Raw genomic sequence first — 17,286 nt, 5'->3', positions numbered from 1 at the left:
AAAGCAATGCCAAAAGTTCATTTTTCACTGCTTATGACAGTGGTGCTTAACCTTTTTGTCCCCAGAACCCAGCCACTTTTATCTGAGAAAAGCTGATGACCCACACAAATAAGTATATACACTGCCGTTATAAATTAGCATCAATGATAAAACTCAACTAAATATGTGCTGTTCTTAACAAATAACATTTATATTTAATACTTAGCAAACATTTTATCATGGTTTTTGTGGCCCTGTATAAGTAAAATTTTGACAACCTCAGAGCAGACTGTACCCCAGTTTGGGAACCAATGTCTAATGGGGATATAAAGTAGTTAAATGCTTCTGGAGGGAGGATCTTTTTATGAGTCATAAAATAACAAAATTGAAGATCCTGTTGCTGAAGTTGTGTGTTATAGGTTTTTACCCAAGAGACTTCACCACCAACAAGAATCAAAGTGGATTTACAAATGTATGTCTCTTAAACAAGAACAATTGCTTAAAGAATGTAAAATGTGACAGAACCAAGCATTTAGCAATAACTTTAAAATCTTTTCATGTGTGGCTATCAAAAAAACTAGCACACATAACAAAAAGGGATGAATTGAGAAATAAAATCAGGAGTTTCTGAAATTAGATGTTGATGAGGTTTGGCAAAATTAATGACTTATGTGTACACATGCATGTATATATGTGCTTGTAATTGTACTAGTGCTGGGAAATTAATTGAAAAATAATTAAATCCAACATTTAGAGCCTCTAACCGACGTAAACCTGCCGTATTGGTTATTTCCTTTTTCCCCTTGTAATTCTCTCTCTAATGATGCAGCCCCCCTTAGAACTCATGACTGGCGGTGTAGTCATGTGACAGGCAGCCAGGTATCACAAAGCATGTAACCTGCCAGAAAACCCCCAAAAAGGGAAGATGACGAAGGAGTGGTCACATGACACTGCCCTATCCAGTCTGCTACACAGAAGCGCCATGTAGGAAAACTCAAACACTGATCAGACTGTGCAACATGCACAGCTCATTGTTTCCCAGTTATTCCCTAGACTATGGCACAGTGCCATAGGTTTCAGCCATATGGAAAAGAAAAAGGATCTCTCTGCTGACGAAAAGTGTCAAATAGTGTAATGCCTTGGACAGGAAAAGAAAACATTAGATATTTCTGGAAAAATTAATCGTAATCATCGTACTGTGAATATATCTGTGACTGATTCAGAGCACAGATGGGTTTGTGCAAATAAAAGCATAATGAGGAAGGTTTCTGCCTGACAAATTCATGGGGTTAAGAGAGCAGCTGCTAAAATGCCATTACAAAGCAGCAAACAGGTATTTGAAGCTGCTGGTGCCTCTGGAGTCCCACGAATCTCAAGGTGTAGGATCCTCCAGAGGCTTGCAGTTGTGTATAAACCTATTATTCAGCCACCCCTAACCAATGCTCACAAGCAGAAACAGTTGCAGTGGGCCCAGAAATACATGAAGACTCATTTTCAAACAGTCTTGTTTACTCATGAGTGCCGTGCAACCCTTGGATGGTCCAGACGGATGGAGTAGTGGATGGTTGGTGGATAGCCACCATGTCTCAACAAGGTTGCGACGTCAGCAAGGAGGTGGTGGAGTCATGTTCTGGGCCGGATTCATGTGGAGAGAGCTAGTGGGCCCCTTTAGCGTCCCTGAAGGTGTGAAAATGACCTCGGCAAAGTGTATGGAATTTCTGACTGACCACTTTCTTCCATGGTACAAAAAGAAGAACTGTGCTTTCCGTAGCAGCATTATCTTCATGCATGACAATGTACCAGCTCATGCTGCAAAGAATACCTCTGTGTCACTGGCTGCTGTGGGCATAAAAGGAGAGAAACTCATGGTGTGGCCCCCATCCTCCCCTGACCTCAACCCTATTGAGAACCTCTGGAGCATCCTCAAGCTAAAGATCTATGAGGGTGGGAGGCAGTTCACATCAAAACAGCAGCTCTGGGAGGCTGTTCTGACATCTTGTAAAGAAATTCAAGCAGAAACTCTTCCAAAACTCACAAGTTCAATGGATGCAAGAATTGTGAAGGTGATATCAAAGAAGGGGTCCGATGTTAACATGGAACTTGGCCTGTTAAGATGTTTTTGATTGAAATAGTTTTGACTTCAGTAAATATGACCTAATGCTGCAAATTTGACAAATGACCATTTTCAGTTCTTTACAACCTATAAAATGTTTTAAAACTCTGTTATGCATAATAATGTGGAATAGTGCATTTTTGAGGTTTTTATTTTTTTTTTAATATTGTTTTCATTATGAAGTTTACTCATCCCTCATGGCTACACGCAAGTCCCGTTATTATCTCTATCTCTCCCACACCCGAGAGCAGGGTAGTGGAATAAATTAATGCATAATTTAATCAATAATATCGTAAGGTTCTTATTTTAAATAATAAAACCTCAACATGTGAGTGTGTGATAATAGGAACAGATCTATAATCAGGACATATCAGTCAGTATTGATAATTATCAGATACAAAAAAGCAGCTGGTACCCACAAATCCCATTTACTGGGGTAGTTATGGATTTTAGTCATTTGTTGGATAATTACCTCCGCCAAGGAGGTCATGTGATCAGCAGGGTTTGTTAGTTAGTTTGTTTGTTAGCAACATAACTCAAAAAGTTATGTACGGATTTTGATGAAATTTTCAGGAAATGTCAGAAATGGCATAAGGAAGAACTGATTAGATTGGGAGTGATCCGGATCACTGTCTGGACCCAGGAATTTTTTAAATGATTCTGTACTACTGGGAGATAGGGCTAATGGCGGAGGTCTGTGCTCTCTGAGTGCTTTTCTAGTTCAATCTTCCTTCAGGATTCAGGGAGAATAAAGCTGCATCCAACTTCTTTGTTTCAATGATTTGATTTATTTATGAGCTACATTAGGATGAACAGTGTTAATAATTACCATTTATAAAAAAAATTAAAAATCTAAATTGCGATTAATCTCAGAATTTCTGTAGTTAATCATGATTAATCACATCCCCGATATCATATTTTAAAATTCCACTATGTTGCATTTAAAACTGTTTTGTGCCATTTTGGATTTTTCTACTGTTTAGACTAAAGGTAACTGACTTCCTGCGTGGATACAGAACTGCTTTTATAGGTAGATCAAAGATTGTGACATGGACTTGGAAAAAGGGGCCTGTTTTGCATTGAAAAGGAAACAGGGACATTAGAAAGGTAAATGTTTGCTATCACAAGGTGAAGATGACTTTTGACATGTCCACTGAGCTGTCTGTGAGTTGTTTTTGGTGAAATGAGACATTAAGGAGCAGTGGTGGACTTATTTACATCACTGTAGCTAAAGGGAGATGTTGACGTGGTTCAACCACAGTTTACTGAAAGGGATGATAGAGAGATTAATCAGGATTTTAAAAAATTGTGCACTAATTGTGGATTTTAATTAATTGCAAATAATGTGATTAATCTTGACAGCCCTATAAAATATACAATATTTCAGTTATTTATTTTTTTAATTACACAAAATTTACAGCTATTACAGCTACTATGGGATAGTTGTTCATTCATCTTAACTGAGGTAAAAAGTTCAATTTATCATGATTTTGGTTGTTGCCCTAATTGCCTAGCCCTAACTTTTATACAATTATTTTTTACCATTCTTTTCCATGTAATTTAACTCTGAACTTGATGTCATAAACTTATATGTAATATTTGTTATAATTAATAGATTAAATTATAAAAACATCAATAAGTATTATCTTTGCACTCCAAAACTAAACCCTCTAACAAGTACCCTTACCTGCTGGAAATGAGACACTAACTCTAAAGTCACTTGTAGGCATCATTATAGCCTCTGAGATAAGATATTACTACACACCTGGTCTGTCTGGCACATAGAAGTGTAAATGAAAGTAGAGCTCAGGCCACAGTGCTCATTTACATGCTAAACAAATTTCCTAGCCTGCCCTCAGTATTTGTTAGAAAAAGGTCTTGGCCAATAGAAGCTGACAATAGATATCTCATATGCTCTAAAATAGAATATGTAAGCCTCATGATGCCTAATTCTGTTTTATTTTGATGATTAAATAAACCTAAACAGATCTAAGATATTTTCATTCTCCTCTGTAGCCAGAGGGTGGCAGCAGCAGAGAGCAATCAAACTCCTTTAAATGCATCTAGCTGCCACGGACCTCAGCCTTAGGTTCTTTTTAGCTTATGAGTCAAGCTGTAGTAGGTTCTCAAGGAAAATTCGGAATATTTCAGTTGTAGGTTGGAAGAATATTGCTAAATTGAAAGCTATATTGCACAAACAATTAAATTGAACAAACATTACACTTAGAAAATAAATGAATGTGTCAATGAGTTATATTTCTTGCATACAGAAAACAGTTGTGTATAAAATGTGTGTCAGAAGTTTGGGGTAGTTTAGCTCTAAAGGCCAAAATACAGTCTTACAATTCAAAATGCATTTACTCCGCCTCCTCTGTGGGCAGACCCAGCAACACTTCTCAGAATTTCTGCATCTCCCTGTCCAAAGAGGGAAGATGCATGGGTATAAACAATTTAGCTAAATGCCCTGCTGTGTTTTTTCAGCAAAATGCTGTCAAACAAGTGGGAAACAGTTGCAAGGATGCAACCGAAGGAATATGATGCCTTTACAACATCTAGAACAAAGCTGTTATTCATTAGCTTCTAAGTAATCACTGACTTTTATTTACATCATGCTTTAACAGTGCTTTTATGAGTGGTATTCAATACACCATATGTTTGATATGAGCAATGGCAGGTAAATAATAGCATGCTAAATGTTCACCATTAATTTGTCTTCATAGATGAATGGCTTAAATAGGAAAATACATCTGTAGGAAAGAATAGCTGTTAGAAAATAGTACTACATGCCTTTAAGCTTCCTTTCCTGCTTTGTAGTACTGCTCTCTAAATTGGGATTTTGTTTTTTTTGTCTGTTTCTTGTGACTGCTGTGTTTTTCTGAATCTACAGGTCATATTATTTTTGCCAACAAGCCTCTTAGATTTCGCTCCATTCTAATAAAACACAATGTGAAAAAGTCACAAGCTTATTATTTTCTGCAGTTTTCTACAAGACAGCAGATTTTGCACAACTACTCATGTAATATAGAGTTAACTAGGTTTGATAAGAAGAATTAGCCATATAAGGTGATTTAGAAGATAAAGTCTCGTGTCTAAACGAGGGGTTTTTATAGCAAGGATGCCAAGGGGAATTCAAACTGCTGATTCAGGTCCGGATGAAGGACAACAGGTCATCATGAGTTCATATCCTGGAGTGAAAGTAGCTTCGCTCAGACTTCCCTGCAAGCTTTGTTGGTCTCAAAGCTGCCAGTAACCTGTCCCACAACCTCAGTGGCACCAGGATCGAGCTGCTTACAGACACTGAGAGGTCACTTACAGTCATGCAAGAGTGTAAACAAACTGGGGTCGTGCAAGGCCTGAGAAGCTTGATCTAGTCTTGTGACACAAAATAGGAAAAAAAAGGCAACAAGTTTTCTATTACGGAGATTGGTCACAACTTGATTTATTTCAAGAAGCACATTCATTTTAAGAGTGGATTTACAGGTGCTCATCTGTACCTTTTCGCTGAGAATTTAGATTTTGGCATTACGCAACACATGTGAATAAGTTACATTACATAGAAATGGCTGCAGAAAAGACTACAGACTGGTCAAACAAAAAACAACTTTGTCTTACAGAAACATTGGTTATGAACCTAGAGACAAAAAACTGAAGGGGAACTCCAAAACTAAATAAGACGGATAAGCTGATTATACTAGGCTCCAGCTCATCAAACAGTTGAAATCCAAACCCAAATTATCTATTTTGGGACAGAAAGAGTTCTCGATTGTGGTCACCTGTGTGCAAACTCGTGCTCTCTTGCACCAAGACTGGGCAGTTCATCAAACTTTAGATTAAATCACATTATATCTAACTGCAATTTTCAAATTGCAGAAGGAACAGAATTTCACCTTCAGAATACTAGATTATTGTTTTTAGCAGAGAGGCTATGCTAGTTTTGAAAGAAAACATTAATTTTTTTTTAAAGTTTTCTTTACTTTAGTATTTTTTTTTTCTCAATTCAACTATTCATATCAAATTTGAGGTTGTGAAGTTGTAGGCATGCTCAGCTGCAGTAGCAACTTGAGCTAGGCAGAAAGACAACGTCATAGTTTACAATGGGGGAACTTGTTGATGGATAAAAAGAATGCTGTGACCGGTCAGAAAAAGGGCAAAAACATCTTCTCTGTCAGAAAAACTTTCACTTCTTACAAAGCTAGATGTTGAACTAATCAGTCAATTTACTACTGTGATTAAAGTATATCAATAAAAATTTGTAATTTTTATTGAATTATACATATTCTAATTTCAACCTAACATGTAGGCCTTACCTACAGGAAAAACAGTTTATGTTTAATGTTTAATATTGGATTGGTTACACCAGCAGTTTTCAATGTGTGAGGCGGGCCTCCCCTGGGGGGCACCTCAGGACTTCAGGGGAGGCGCGAACTATTAACCAGAAAAGAGGAGGGGTCATATTGAGACAAAAGGACAAAGTCTAGAGACTAAACTAGGGGACTTTTTTATGGGAAGTAAAAGGAACACTGGTCACTGGAGGTAACTGAGACATTTAGCTCTGTAAACACTAAGCCAGCCTCTACTGGTGCAGTTTTTTGGCACCAACAATGATCAAAAGTGAGTACCAGGCAAGGCTGAAGATAGAGAATGCCCTCAGTTATGCAATCCTGCATAAACTGCATGCGAATTCATAGTTCCCACTAAATTAGAGCATAATGATCAGGTAGTATCAGCAATAAGAAAAATATAAAGATGTCATAATAAAAAAAGTTTCAAGAGACAGAAGAATATGAAATTATAGTTGTTTACATTTTTACATCTTTTATATGGATGGTGGGGTCCACAGAATAAATTATTTTCTCTAAGGGGAGGCACATCTCCCACACTTTGAAACCTTGTGGGTTACACTAATGAATGATTATTGTGTTTTTCAAAAATGAATGAGAAATTTACAGATAATTGCATATTTAATCGTAATGGCAAATTTTGGGGAGAAAACACAATCCGATTATTTTCCCAGAGCGTTCAGCTCCATCTTGTGTCTTCTTTTACTAAATAAAGCCCATATCATTTACTGAAAAAAAAAAGCTTCAATATCACTCTTTACTACATAACATTTGTTCTTTTTGATATGCTTTACTCAGTTCTTCTTATTGCCATTTGGTCATTTTTTTCTTACAAATGTAAACTCAGTCTGATGTTCAGTTTCAGAACAGTGTCTTAGACAAAGTTATAGCAGCTCAATATTTTCCCTTTTTCTATGACTGATCTTTACCCAGTCGTAGGAATAAAACCCAGCTTGTCAATGTTTTATAACATTTTCATGGTCTTTGCTGCTGAGTCTGCTCCTTTTCTCATGTGTAAGCTTTCCCACGAGATTAAAAGTTAGTAAGCAGTGTAAAGTAAAAGTGTTTTTCTTTAACAACCACTTGCCACACCTAGATTACCCACAGGTCTCCATTAACTTGTTATTCAACTTCTAAAACAATTAGCAGCTGCAGTGATGATTTAGGTGTGCCATAATGAAGGTGGTTGAAATGTCATACGATGCAGAAATTTCCCATGTCAATTTTCAGTCCAATGAGACCTTAAATTGAAAAAAAGAGAATGACCCCATTTCTTTGATGATACAAGTACATACGAGGGGAACAAAGGTAGCAATAAATGTTGCCCTCTAACAGAGATAAGGTCTCTCTCTCTCCCTGCCAGCTCTGGTGCACAATCTCACGCTGCTTGGTGAATGCCTTGGTGGCAGCCGACACAAAGAGATCTTGGAAGAGGATGGCAATGGCTGCTGGTGGCAGTGGGGGTTGGGAGCTCCAGCAGAGTTTAGGGGGGAGGGACAAAAGATTACCTCCTCTCGATATCTATACCCCACAGCTACCCAGGAAAAAGGGGTCACATACCTTATTGTGACAGAAAAGTAATCCCCACGTAGCATACTCAAAGCAAATACACTAACTAGAAACATGCACTGTATAGGCTGGACAGATTTGAGAGCAGGGAGAGAGTCAGGTGATGGGGAGAGAGAGGGACTAGGGTTTCCAGGTCCCGGGAGAGATGTGGTTTTACAAGGAAATATCTCTCACAGAATCAGAAGGAGAGTTTGAAATGTGCAGTTTTTATTCTAACCTACATATATGCATTTGCCCTGCCTTTTCTCCAATCATAATCTACTCTAGGCCTACTGATAGGACTTATTTTCTGATTGAGTTTTATGACTAAAACAATAGGTGCTAACGTAAAGTCCAATCTTTCACAGAGATATTGAATTTATGATAAATTTATAAAAATTTAAATTTGGCAAAGGCTTTTGAATCACTGCTGAGATATTGCTGAAGGAAAATTGAACTGGACACAAAATCCAGATACCTCATCATATTGTACGAGTTAATCTATAACTACATTTGTCCTCCTCTTGGCTTACATGACATAACCTCTATGATACCATGATAAATATTGGTTGTGCAAGTTTGTGGGTGTAATTTATACATTGATATCCTATTCTGTGCCACATATGATCCCGCATGAATAATCTAATAGTGCATAAAGTAATGTCCGCACAGTGTAGCAGTGCTCAGGATCAAAGCAACCGTGTATCTGCCCTGTACACAGCACTCAAAGTGAGCTTATCTTCTCAGTGCATGGGTAAGAGCACACAACGTCACAGGCAGGGGCTAAAAGGGGACAAATGAGGGTTAAGCTGCTTTCAATGTTGGTTCTTTTTGAAAAGATGACTCCATAAATATGTAGGAGGCATGAATCCAGGCTTTGTTCACAGGTTAGATGACTGGGAGTGTTCAAACAGGCAGAGAACGTGTATTAGGAAGGAGTGGAGAGAACTGAAGGTAAACCTAATTTCGGACATTTGCCGATATCTGATATCCTGATGTTTCCAGAATCATCTTAGCTGATGCAATGCTGATACACACCTTTTTTAAATTGTAAAGAACACCAGATAACACCACATAGTAAATACTGCCGACTACATTTTAGTGCATGCATTAAGCCCGAAATAAAAATATATGGCCTCATAATACCAGAAAAGTCTTAAAGTGTTAGAAATGTCTGACAAAGAAGCAATCTAATAAAGAATCAGGAATCCATACAGTCTAGGCTGATGCTAATGTTACATGCAGTCACACAAATAAGTCATTCCACCTGAATCCAAAGTGTAAAAAAAAAAAAAAAAACCCTCCACCAACAATAATTTTGATATGACATGATACAACGAACACTTCCACAGACTACTCTCAGGTGAGCGGAAAAAATAGGACGAGACATACTGCACAAATACAGACAGACTGTCCTCCATTTTTTTGATCTGCTGCCATCCTTACAGCCCTGCCCTGAGCAAATGTAACTGGAGAGCCAATTGTTTGTATTGGAAACTGGAGCTGCCTCAGCAGTCAGGTGGGAAAACAGGGTAAGGGACTTTAACCTGCATGTGCAACATTAGAATGTTCAGAAAAGACAGAGGGAGGGGCTGCAAAACCAACAATACCTCCCACACATGGAAACAAGACGTGCCTCCCCTGATTTGCATCCACACCTGAGTTCTAAACATACAAAATGGCTTAGGTTTTCCCAAAACCTGTTTTATTCCACACCATTTCCTAGCTAGGAAAATTCGGATCAAAGCAACATTTTCTCTGCAAAATCTCTGAATGATTGTAATAAATCAGGAAATAGCCAGAGAGCTATTGTGGCACCATGGAAACAATTGTCCCACCCAAGAGTTTAACAGTAAACAGGTTGAGACTGTAGGTGCCATGACTGGAAATCCAAGATGAGGACAGCAACAGAGAAAAGAGAAAAATACAAGTGACTTACTTCAAAAATAAAGAGGATAGAGTCCAGCTCCTCCCTTTGAGATTTGTTCCCTGAAAGATAGGGAAAGTACTTAAACACATAACTAGGAGCTATTATACATTAGCCTCATCAATAATGCAGCATTAATACAGGCCATTTGCTGAACACTTCTTCTAAAAATTTGTTACAATGGGAGCATATTTCCAGTGGGGATTAATCCCCTGCCCTCAATACTATTAAACACAGAGTTTTCCTGGACATGTATACAAATTATTCTCAGTATGCTCATTCTTACTTCTTTGTAAATGTGAGGCAGAAGGTAATAGAAGCCCCAGAAGTAACAATATCCATACAGAGCAGGGATAGTGTTAATTATTGAACCAGCACTGATGATAGCAGTCAACTACTAAGAGTGCAGAAAACACTTTTGACTCACCTTTTTGTTTTAAGTTGCTTTCCAGTGTAACGAAACTTTCATAGAAGATAAAATATATCTGAGAACAGTTGCTTTCGAAGAAAACCTTCAGTTCACTCTTGTCAATAATATCTGTGGGAAAAGAGAAATTTACTTAATGACATAAACATTGATAATTTTTTTATCAAAGTTACAAACATGAGGAGGTAAACTCTTTTTTTTGTTGGGATATGCATCAGACCTAGATTAGTGCAAACAGAGACATAACTTGAAACAATCATCATCTTGGAAAATTGTCAAAAATGGCAACACAATTAACTACACTCATAAATAATACATGATCCAACTGTTTATTATCCATAAACAAAGCAGAAAATTATCCCATTCTAGAATTTCTGCCATGCATTTTATTTTGTCAGTGACACTTCAGTGTCCTAGGATTTATGGCAAGATGACCGTGGTAGTCCATGTGTTAAAGTTTGCTGGTATACATAAAGTTGAGCAAAACTATCTTACAGATAGAGAAAGCATTTTAGCAGCCCTGTGACTTCTATTTAAAACTAAAAATTGACTTTGTCTTTTTAATTCACATATGACAGTGTTTAACTTATTAACTCCCTTTCAAATTGACTCCCATTTTGCAGTTTATATGTGACGTTAATGCAAATTGCTTTCTCCTCCATGCAAGCCCAAACCACAAACTATGGCATTGCAAAAACATAGATCTGGATATTAATATCCAGATGTCGATACTTAACTTTCATATCGTGATTATAGAGACCTAAACAATCACAGTTATCACAGTGTTACTGCTGCAATCTGCTGAAAATGTTTAAGGAGTACTGACACATTACTGGAAATCATTGCAGCAATTTTTATATAGGAAAAAATACAAATAAAATTAATAGCACAGATTGCTATATTCTTTTTTCTGTAAAGATATCAAAATATTTAGAGTTAGCAAGATATTGGATTTTTGCATAATTCCAATCTGCTGATATCTACAAATTAATCTAAGCTGATACCGATTTCCACAAAGATAAAAAATGTAGTGTAGACCTAAAACTTCAGTCCTTTATACACACTAAAGTGAAGCAAAGATATAAATAAAGAAAAAAACTTCAGCCGACAGAAGTGTGTTTGTACCGCCTAAAATTCTTATTCCTACAGTTGCTTGATGCTCACAGCCAGTTTATTGATTTTAAATAAAAGCAGAATTTTTATACCTGCTGGTATAATAATGACCTTTTTAAGGTAATATCTGCCAATTCTGATATCATGCTGATAATACCATGCATCCCTAAAATATTAACATACCAACAAGAAACATGTAAACCTTAACAAATGTATGATAAAAAGTCCTTTGTTACTTTGCTACCATAACAGGCAATCTAGCTTGAAAGCTGGGAGCAGTCCCTGAGTAGTACAAGGTGGATTATGGGTGTATATTCCTGCCAACAGTGGCACCTCACCCATAAACACTGTGACTGGATATACAGACTGATCACTTAATAGGTGTGCTGTTGAGTGCTGAACATCAACAATAGCTTTTAATAATTGAAAAAACACAGACCAGAAAGATAGGGTGAAGTCATGGCATTGCTGATTCAACATCAGAAGTTGTAACTGAGGCCAATCTGCATCTGTGTAAACAGAGCAGCTGGAAGTATGAAATAATGCTGCAAACCTGTTCGTGCGTGTGTCATAAAGTTAGTAAAACATGGCTGTTTATGTACACGTCACATCTCCAATGCTTCCTTAACAACGTCAACACACTGGAAAAGCTATATTATACTCTTGTGGGTTCTGGCGTAGAAGCACAAAGTCTATCAACAAAACTGCTGCTGCAAAATCTCCTGATAAAAGGGCTTTGATAAACTTTGTCTAAAACTCAATTGAACTGAGCGGAGGAACTGCTAATGACTTTTGTCTCATAACTTTTGAAATGTCCATCCTATACTGGGGATATAGAGATCACAGATTTGTTCAAGGGTATTGTGTTTTCCTTTTACATCCATTGTCTGTTGTACAAAATGATTACTCTTTTAATTCTTACATTGTGAGCATGAAGCATGATTGAACACTTCTGTGAAAAGACACACAATTGACTGAGAGCCAGTGTTAACAATTGTGCAACTGAACATACTTTAAACACTTGTGCAGAGATCACTCTGTCGTTTGCTTCAGGCCTGTATACTGTGGAAAAATGTGTTGATGACGGTTTACTTGGGGGGAGTCTTTCAAGATGCTCTTCCAAATTTAGCAAAGACCACCATGCAATTGGAACTGTTCTGAGATTGCATGGCATTGGGGATTATCCCTTGTTATTTGGATAAGATAAAGGGCAGTCTGGATCAAGGCCATGCTGAGGTGCCCTGATGACCAAGAGATGCAGCAACTGTAGATCATAAGGACTTGTACAGATACAAACACATTGGCAAAACCCCAAATTCCACATTTAACAAACTCCTACTATTTGACATAGCTCTAATGCTGTGGTAATGAGATGGGCCTGGACTGAATAATCAAATATAGGCCAGGAGGAGTCCTGGCAAAATAACAGCAATTAAGGTTCACCTTCTGTTGCAATTTTTGCCTCCACCACATGGTAAATTGGAAGACTCCCAAAGGCAGTCCAGCTCATGGGGAGTGCTGGAATGATGCTGTGTGTATCAAATACCCTCATGACTTATTTTGCCCTAAGATTTGAGGAAAAACAAGTAAAATTTTTTATGGGAGTATCAAGTAAGTGCAAGACTGTCAGTAGTTTCAAGCCTTCTGCAGGAGAAACCCGACCCATCCATCATTAGTTCAACTAGAAAAGCAACAATTCTCATCATAGAACTGTTCAGTACAGCGCCCACGGTTTAACATGACTGTGTGAACTCCTTTTGTTGTTGTTGTAGCAGTTTGCATACAACTACCTTCCATGTATTACACAGTTCTTAGAGCTGTCTCTGTTTGTGTGCCTGTGAGTGAATGCGTCAGGATGAGGGAACTCATCAACATGAGTTAACATTCAATCTATGGTCAGAAACCCACCTCAGCCAAGCGCAAAATGTGGGTGGATTTTTTGTTAGGTGATAAAATTTGAGAGGACAGTGCACCACATGGCAGATAGATGTATATAGCAAACTAGTCAAGTACAAGAAACTATGCTATGAAAGATGTTTTAATCACTCAGACAGCTGGGCGATCAGTACAGATCTGAACTGAAAACCGTGATCAAAACAATCAAGGTATGAATCAAACTGGGGTGCAACTGTACTGATGTATCCCTACATAGTTACAGGTTCCAGGTGAACATTTTCAGTGGTCAACATATCTTTGCTCACAGGCAGCAAAGAGATTAATCTCACATTAAAAACTGGAATGGTATCTTATTTTCAAGCTAATGTTTCTATTGTGCCTTGCACACAAAAGATCATATCCACTTCTTGAACCACATCTCCAGAAGAAAGAAAGATTTCAATAAAGTCTTTGTGCCACTTGCATTAATCACAACTGCTTAATAAACAAAACACAAACACTGATGCACACCACTTTGACCCTAATAATCACAGTGAAACTTGAGAAATGTCATGTAGGGAGAACTGATTTTACATGTGATGACTTAATCTCACAGATCATGAGAGGGTATAATGCATTGTTTTAACAAATCACTCATGTCATCCCCATTAACATCAGGTCTGCATGATGTATTGGTGTTCAATTGTGATTATGATATGCACATGTGCAACAGTCATATTGCAAGACATGCAATTTTAGTCACATGGCTTGTAGCATTTCATATATTGCCATTTCAGTGTTGTTTGATGGAAACGAAAATCTGTAGTTTTCTTAGTCCTTTGAATAATCCATACCAAAAGTCAGTCCGATGTTGCCATCAAGAAACTGACAACTGTGCATGCAGGTTCTGTGTCCTCTACAAGTCAAAACATGCAGGCTACAGAGGGTGCTGCTGCAATCATAGATACACTGGCATGTTACCCTAGGCAGAGAGGTACTAAACACGAGCCTCAATGCACAGAGCATGCTAAGTGAATTTATTCCTGCTATCAGCAGCACATTTGCCTGAAGGACTATAATGCTGGGGCCATAAATGTGATCTGTAAATGCTGCAGTTGTTCATGTTACAGCGGCAGGTTTGCGCTTCAAAAAACATCACAATGTTGGTTTTTACAATATTTTTTAATCTACCGAATACCAAAGAATATTCCGAGGATGCTCAAGTATTGACCATTACATCATTCAGTTTGCACGGTTTATTCTTTTGGGAAGGTTCCTTAAATGCTTAAATTCTTGTAAACAGAATAAAATAAAGGCAGATGATATGAAAAACATCAGTGAAATGAATGTCAGTTTATACATGCCTGTATTGAGACAGCTAATCTACTTTTTTAAATTTTTATTATGCAACTAAGCTTGGCAGCCGTAATTGCTTTAGCCTATGTTCCAAAACTCAACAAGTACTTACATCTTTCTATCTATCAACATTTGAAATGTCTTTCTAATTATTAAAACATTCCATTCAACAGATTTAACCTTTGCAGATGGTTAAGTTGTGAGCATTTGTAAAACAGAGAGAGAGAATACAGAAGGAAGTATGTATGCTAATCAAACAACTCTAATTTGAATAAATCTTTTGTGTGTGAGAACATGACAGGGCTGGGCCAGTTTCATATGGCATGTGGTGCACTTTGCACATAGGGCCATCATCTCGTGTACTTAAGCATTCAGACTTATCACTCCCCCATCTGCTTAAATATCCCAACCAAGCACTGGAGCATGATGGATGGAAAAAGATATTCAAAAGTCAAATATTTTACTGCTTTAAGACAAGTTCATATTGGTCTCAGAGGTCTCCAAAACATGCCTGTGAAGTTTGTTGCTGAACAAAACAATCCAGTATTGGATTTTTTGCATGTCTAAAACCTCCTCTGTTTCAGCCCTGCTCAGAACAGGCCGTTTCTGTGTCTGTGGCTTTAGATGTTAATGAGCTGTCTGACTCCGACCCTGTCTACACCCCTCTCAGGAAATGGATGTGGCAAAAGGATCAGGAGAGGAGGGCGGAACTTTCTTCCAAGCGGAAAGGCCAACCAAGCCTGGGGGAATTGCTATCTCCCCACATGACATCATGAGGGGAAAACCTGAGAACGGCTTGTTTCAGTGCACATTTTCTGAAAGGTGGAGAAAGAGAGAGGGAAGGGGATGGATTTTTCTGATTATCAGGGGACTGTGGACAGGCCAGGGGCACATATTTTTACTAGAAAGGCCTGAAAAAGTGTATTTTGCAAGGGGGGAACCAAAATGTAAAAAATCAGCTGCCTTCTGAAAAGGTGCAACAGTTCAAGGTGGACACTAACCACCTTGGAAAAGGACAGTGTTAAGCCTCCACTAGCGAAGGCTAGACATAGACAGTCACAATCGAAAATTCAAGGTGTATTAGGGCTGGACAATTAATTTGATCGTGATTTCAATTACGGCTTCTCACGATTATAAAAACATTATAATCGAAGAAAAATTATAATGTGCCGCACGGCGCGGTGTGTTTGTTCCTAAGTTCCTACGATGAAATGGCACCGTGAATGCACCTGTGTTGCGTGCGCAGCTGCAGCAAGCATGTGACGTATGTGGATTAATAATACGAGAAACAAGCAATTAAAAACATGACAGAACAGCAGCCTTTGGTTGAGAAGAAGTGTAGGACATGGTAGGACAATTTGCATGTTGCAAATTTTGCATGTTTTACAGGAGTGCATGTAAATTGGGTATTTAATTTTATTTATTGTTTTTTATTGCTATTATTTAATATATTATTATTATTTTACTTGTTATTAATGTATTTTTCATTGTTCTTTGAAGTTGTGGTTCAATAAATACTCAAGTTTTGAAATCAATGAATAATCATGTTTATTGATCGTGATTTCAATATCAATCAAAAATAATTGTGATTATTATTTTTGCCATAATGGTCCAACCCTAAGGTGTATCTGTCTTAAGGTGGGAATCAATCCTCATGCATGAGAGAACCAATCAGTTAACATTATGTTTTGGAAGCCAGTGTCATCTATTGACTAAAAAGCAAGTAACTATAACAGTAACTAATTAATTACAGCCAGTAATAACTAATGCATAATTCTATGTGCCTGCAATCATTTACAGGAAGTGCTCTGCCTTTTTCTAAGTCTGTTTTTTGAGTTTTTGGTCAGGTTCTGTTTAAGTGCATTTTAAAGAACAATGTCTAGAAATGTGAAGACCCTTCACTCAAAGCCTATTCTGACTTCTCGGGTAACAGCAGAAAGAGACAGAACCTGTTCTTCGGGTCCTGAGAATGCAGGGGATGACAATGTATGAATGCAGCAAGATAACCCCTTCTTCTGCAAGACTCCCTTCTAATAGCTTGTAAAATGGTCTTCATTATAGAGCAGCTTTAGAGAGCTTTGATCATGCAGGACTGACATGGTAGAAGGAAAAATGTAAAACTGATGACTGTGGTTGAATGAGCTTTAACTGTCTTGTTTGAGGAAGCAAAGTCAATGCCAAGCCTAAATGATGTAATTCACATGTAAAAGCACTTCTTGTAAAAGGAAGATTGCTTTAGAACTTATGAGGAGGGAGAGAGGGAAGGGATAAAGAGGTGCTGGGATACCCGGTCAAGTTTTGAAAAAGTAAAAAATAACCAGAGTAAACTGACTATTTTAACAAGAGGGTTAAAAAGTTAACTGACTGAAAAGTTTGTGGACAGTCATGGATACTCATGATTGTGATAAAGTAGTCATAAAGAGATCTCCTCCAGTGGATTATTGAACACATGCCATACAGACCACCCTAACAGGTTTGCGTTGTACGATTCTCCATTGTGATACCTTTCCTGTGAGGTGTCAGGAAAAGGCAGATGTTCCAACTACGTGTGAGAACCAGCTGGAAAATAATAGTGTGCAGCCAGAGCTATAGGTCAAAATGACAGAAA

At 37.8% G+C, this 17,286-nt stretch overlaps 1 protein-coding gene across 3 annotated transcripts in view; it reads right to left on the bottom strand.

Moving 5' to 3' along the window:
- ralgapa2 (Ral GTPase activating protein catalytic subunit alpha 2) overlaps positions 1 to 17,286 on the bottom strand; it is a 124,502-nt gene that overhangs the window by 92,683 nt on the left and 14,533 nt on the right. For all 3 annotated transcript variants that reach the window (XM_041812394.1, XM_041812392.1, XM_041812393.1), the window contains exons 2-3: positions 10,335 to 10,445; positions 9,920 to 9,969 (exon numbers count right to left, since the gene is read on the bottom strand). In XM_041812394.1, the coding sequence (XP_041668328.1) occupies positions 9,920 to 9,969; positions 10,335 to 10,445 (161 nt within the window). The remainder of the gene's footprint in view (positions 1 to 9,919; positions 9,970 to 10,334; positions 10,446 to 17,286) is intronic.

Source organism: Cheilinus undulatus, linkage group 18, assembly GCF_018320785.1.
Source record: "Cheilinus undulatus linkage group 18, ASM1832078v1, whole genome shotgun sequence".
NCBI classification, from domain to species: Eukaryota; Metazoa; Chordata; class Actinopteri; order Labriformes; family Labridae; genus Cheilinus; species Cheilinus undulatus.
The sequence above is the reverse complement of the archived record's forward strand: the minus strand, read 5'-3'. Positions and strand labels throughout refer to the sequence as shown.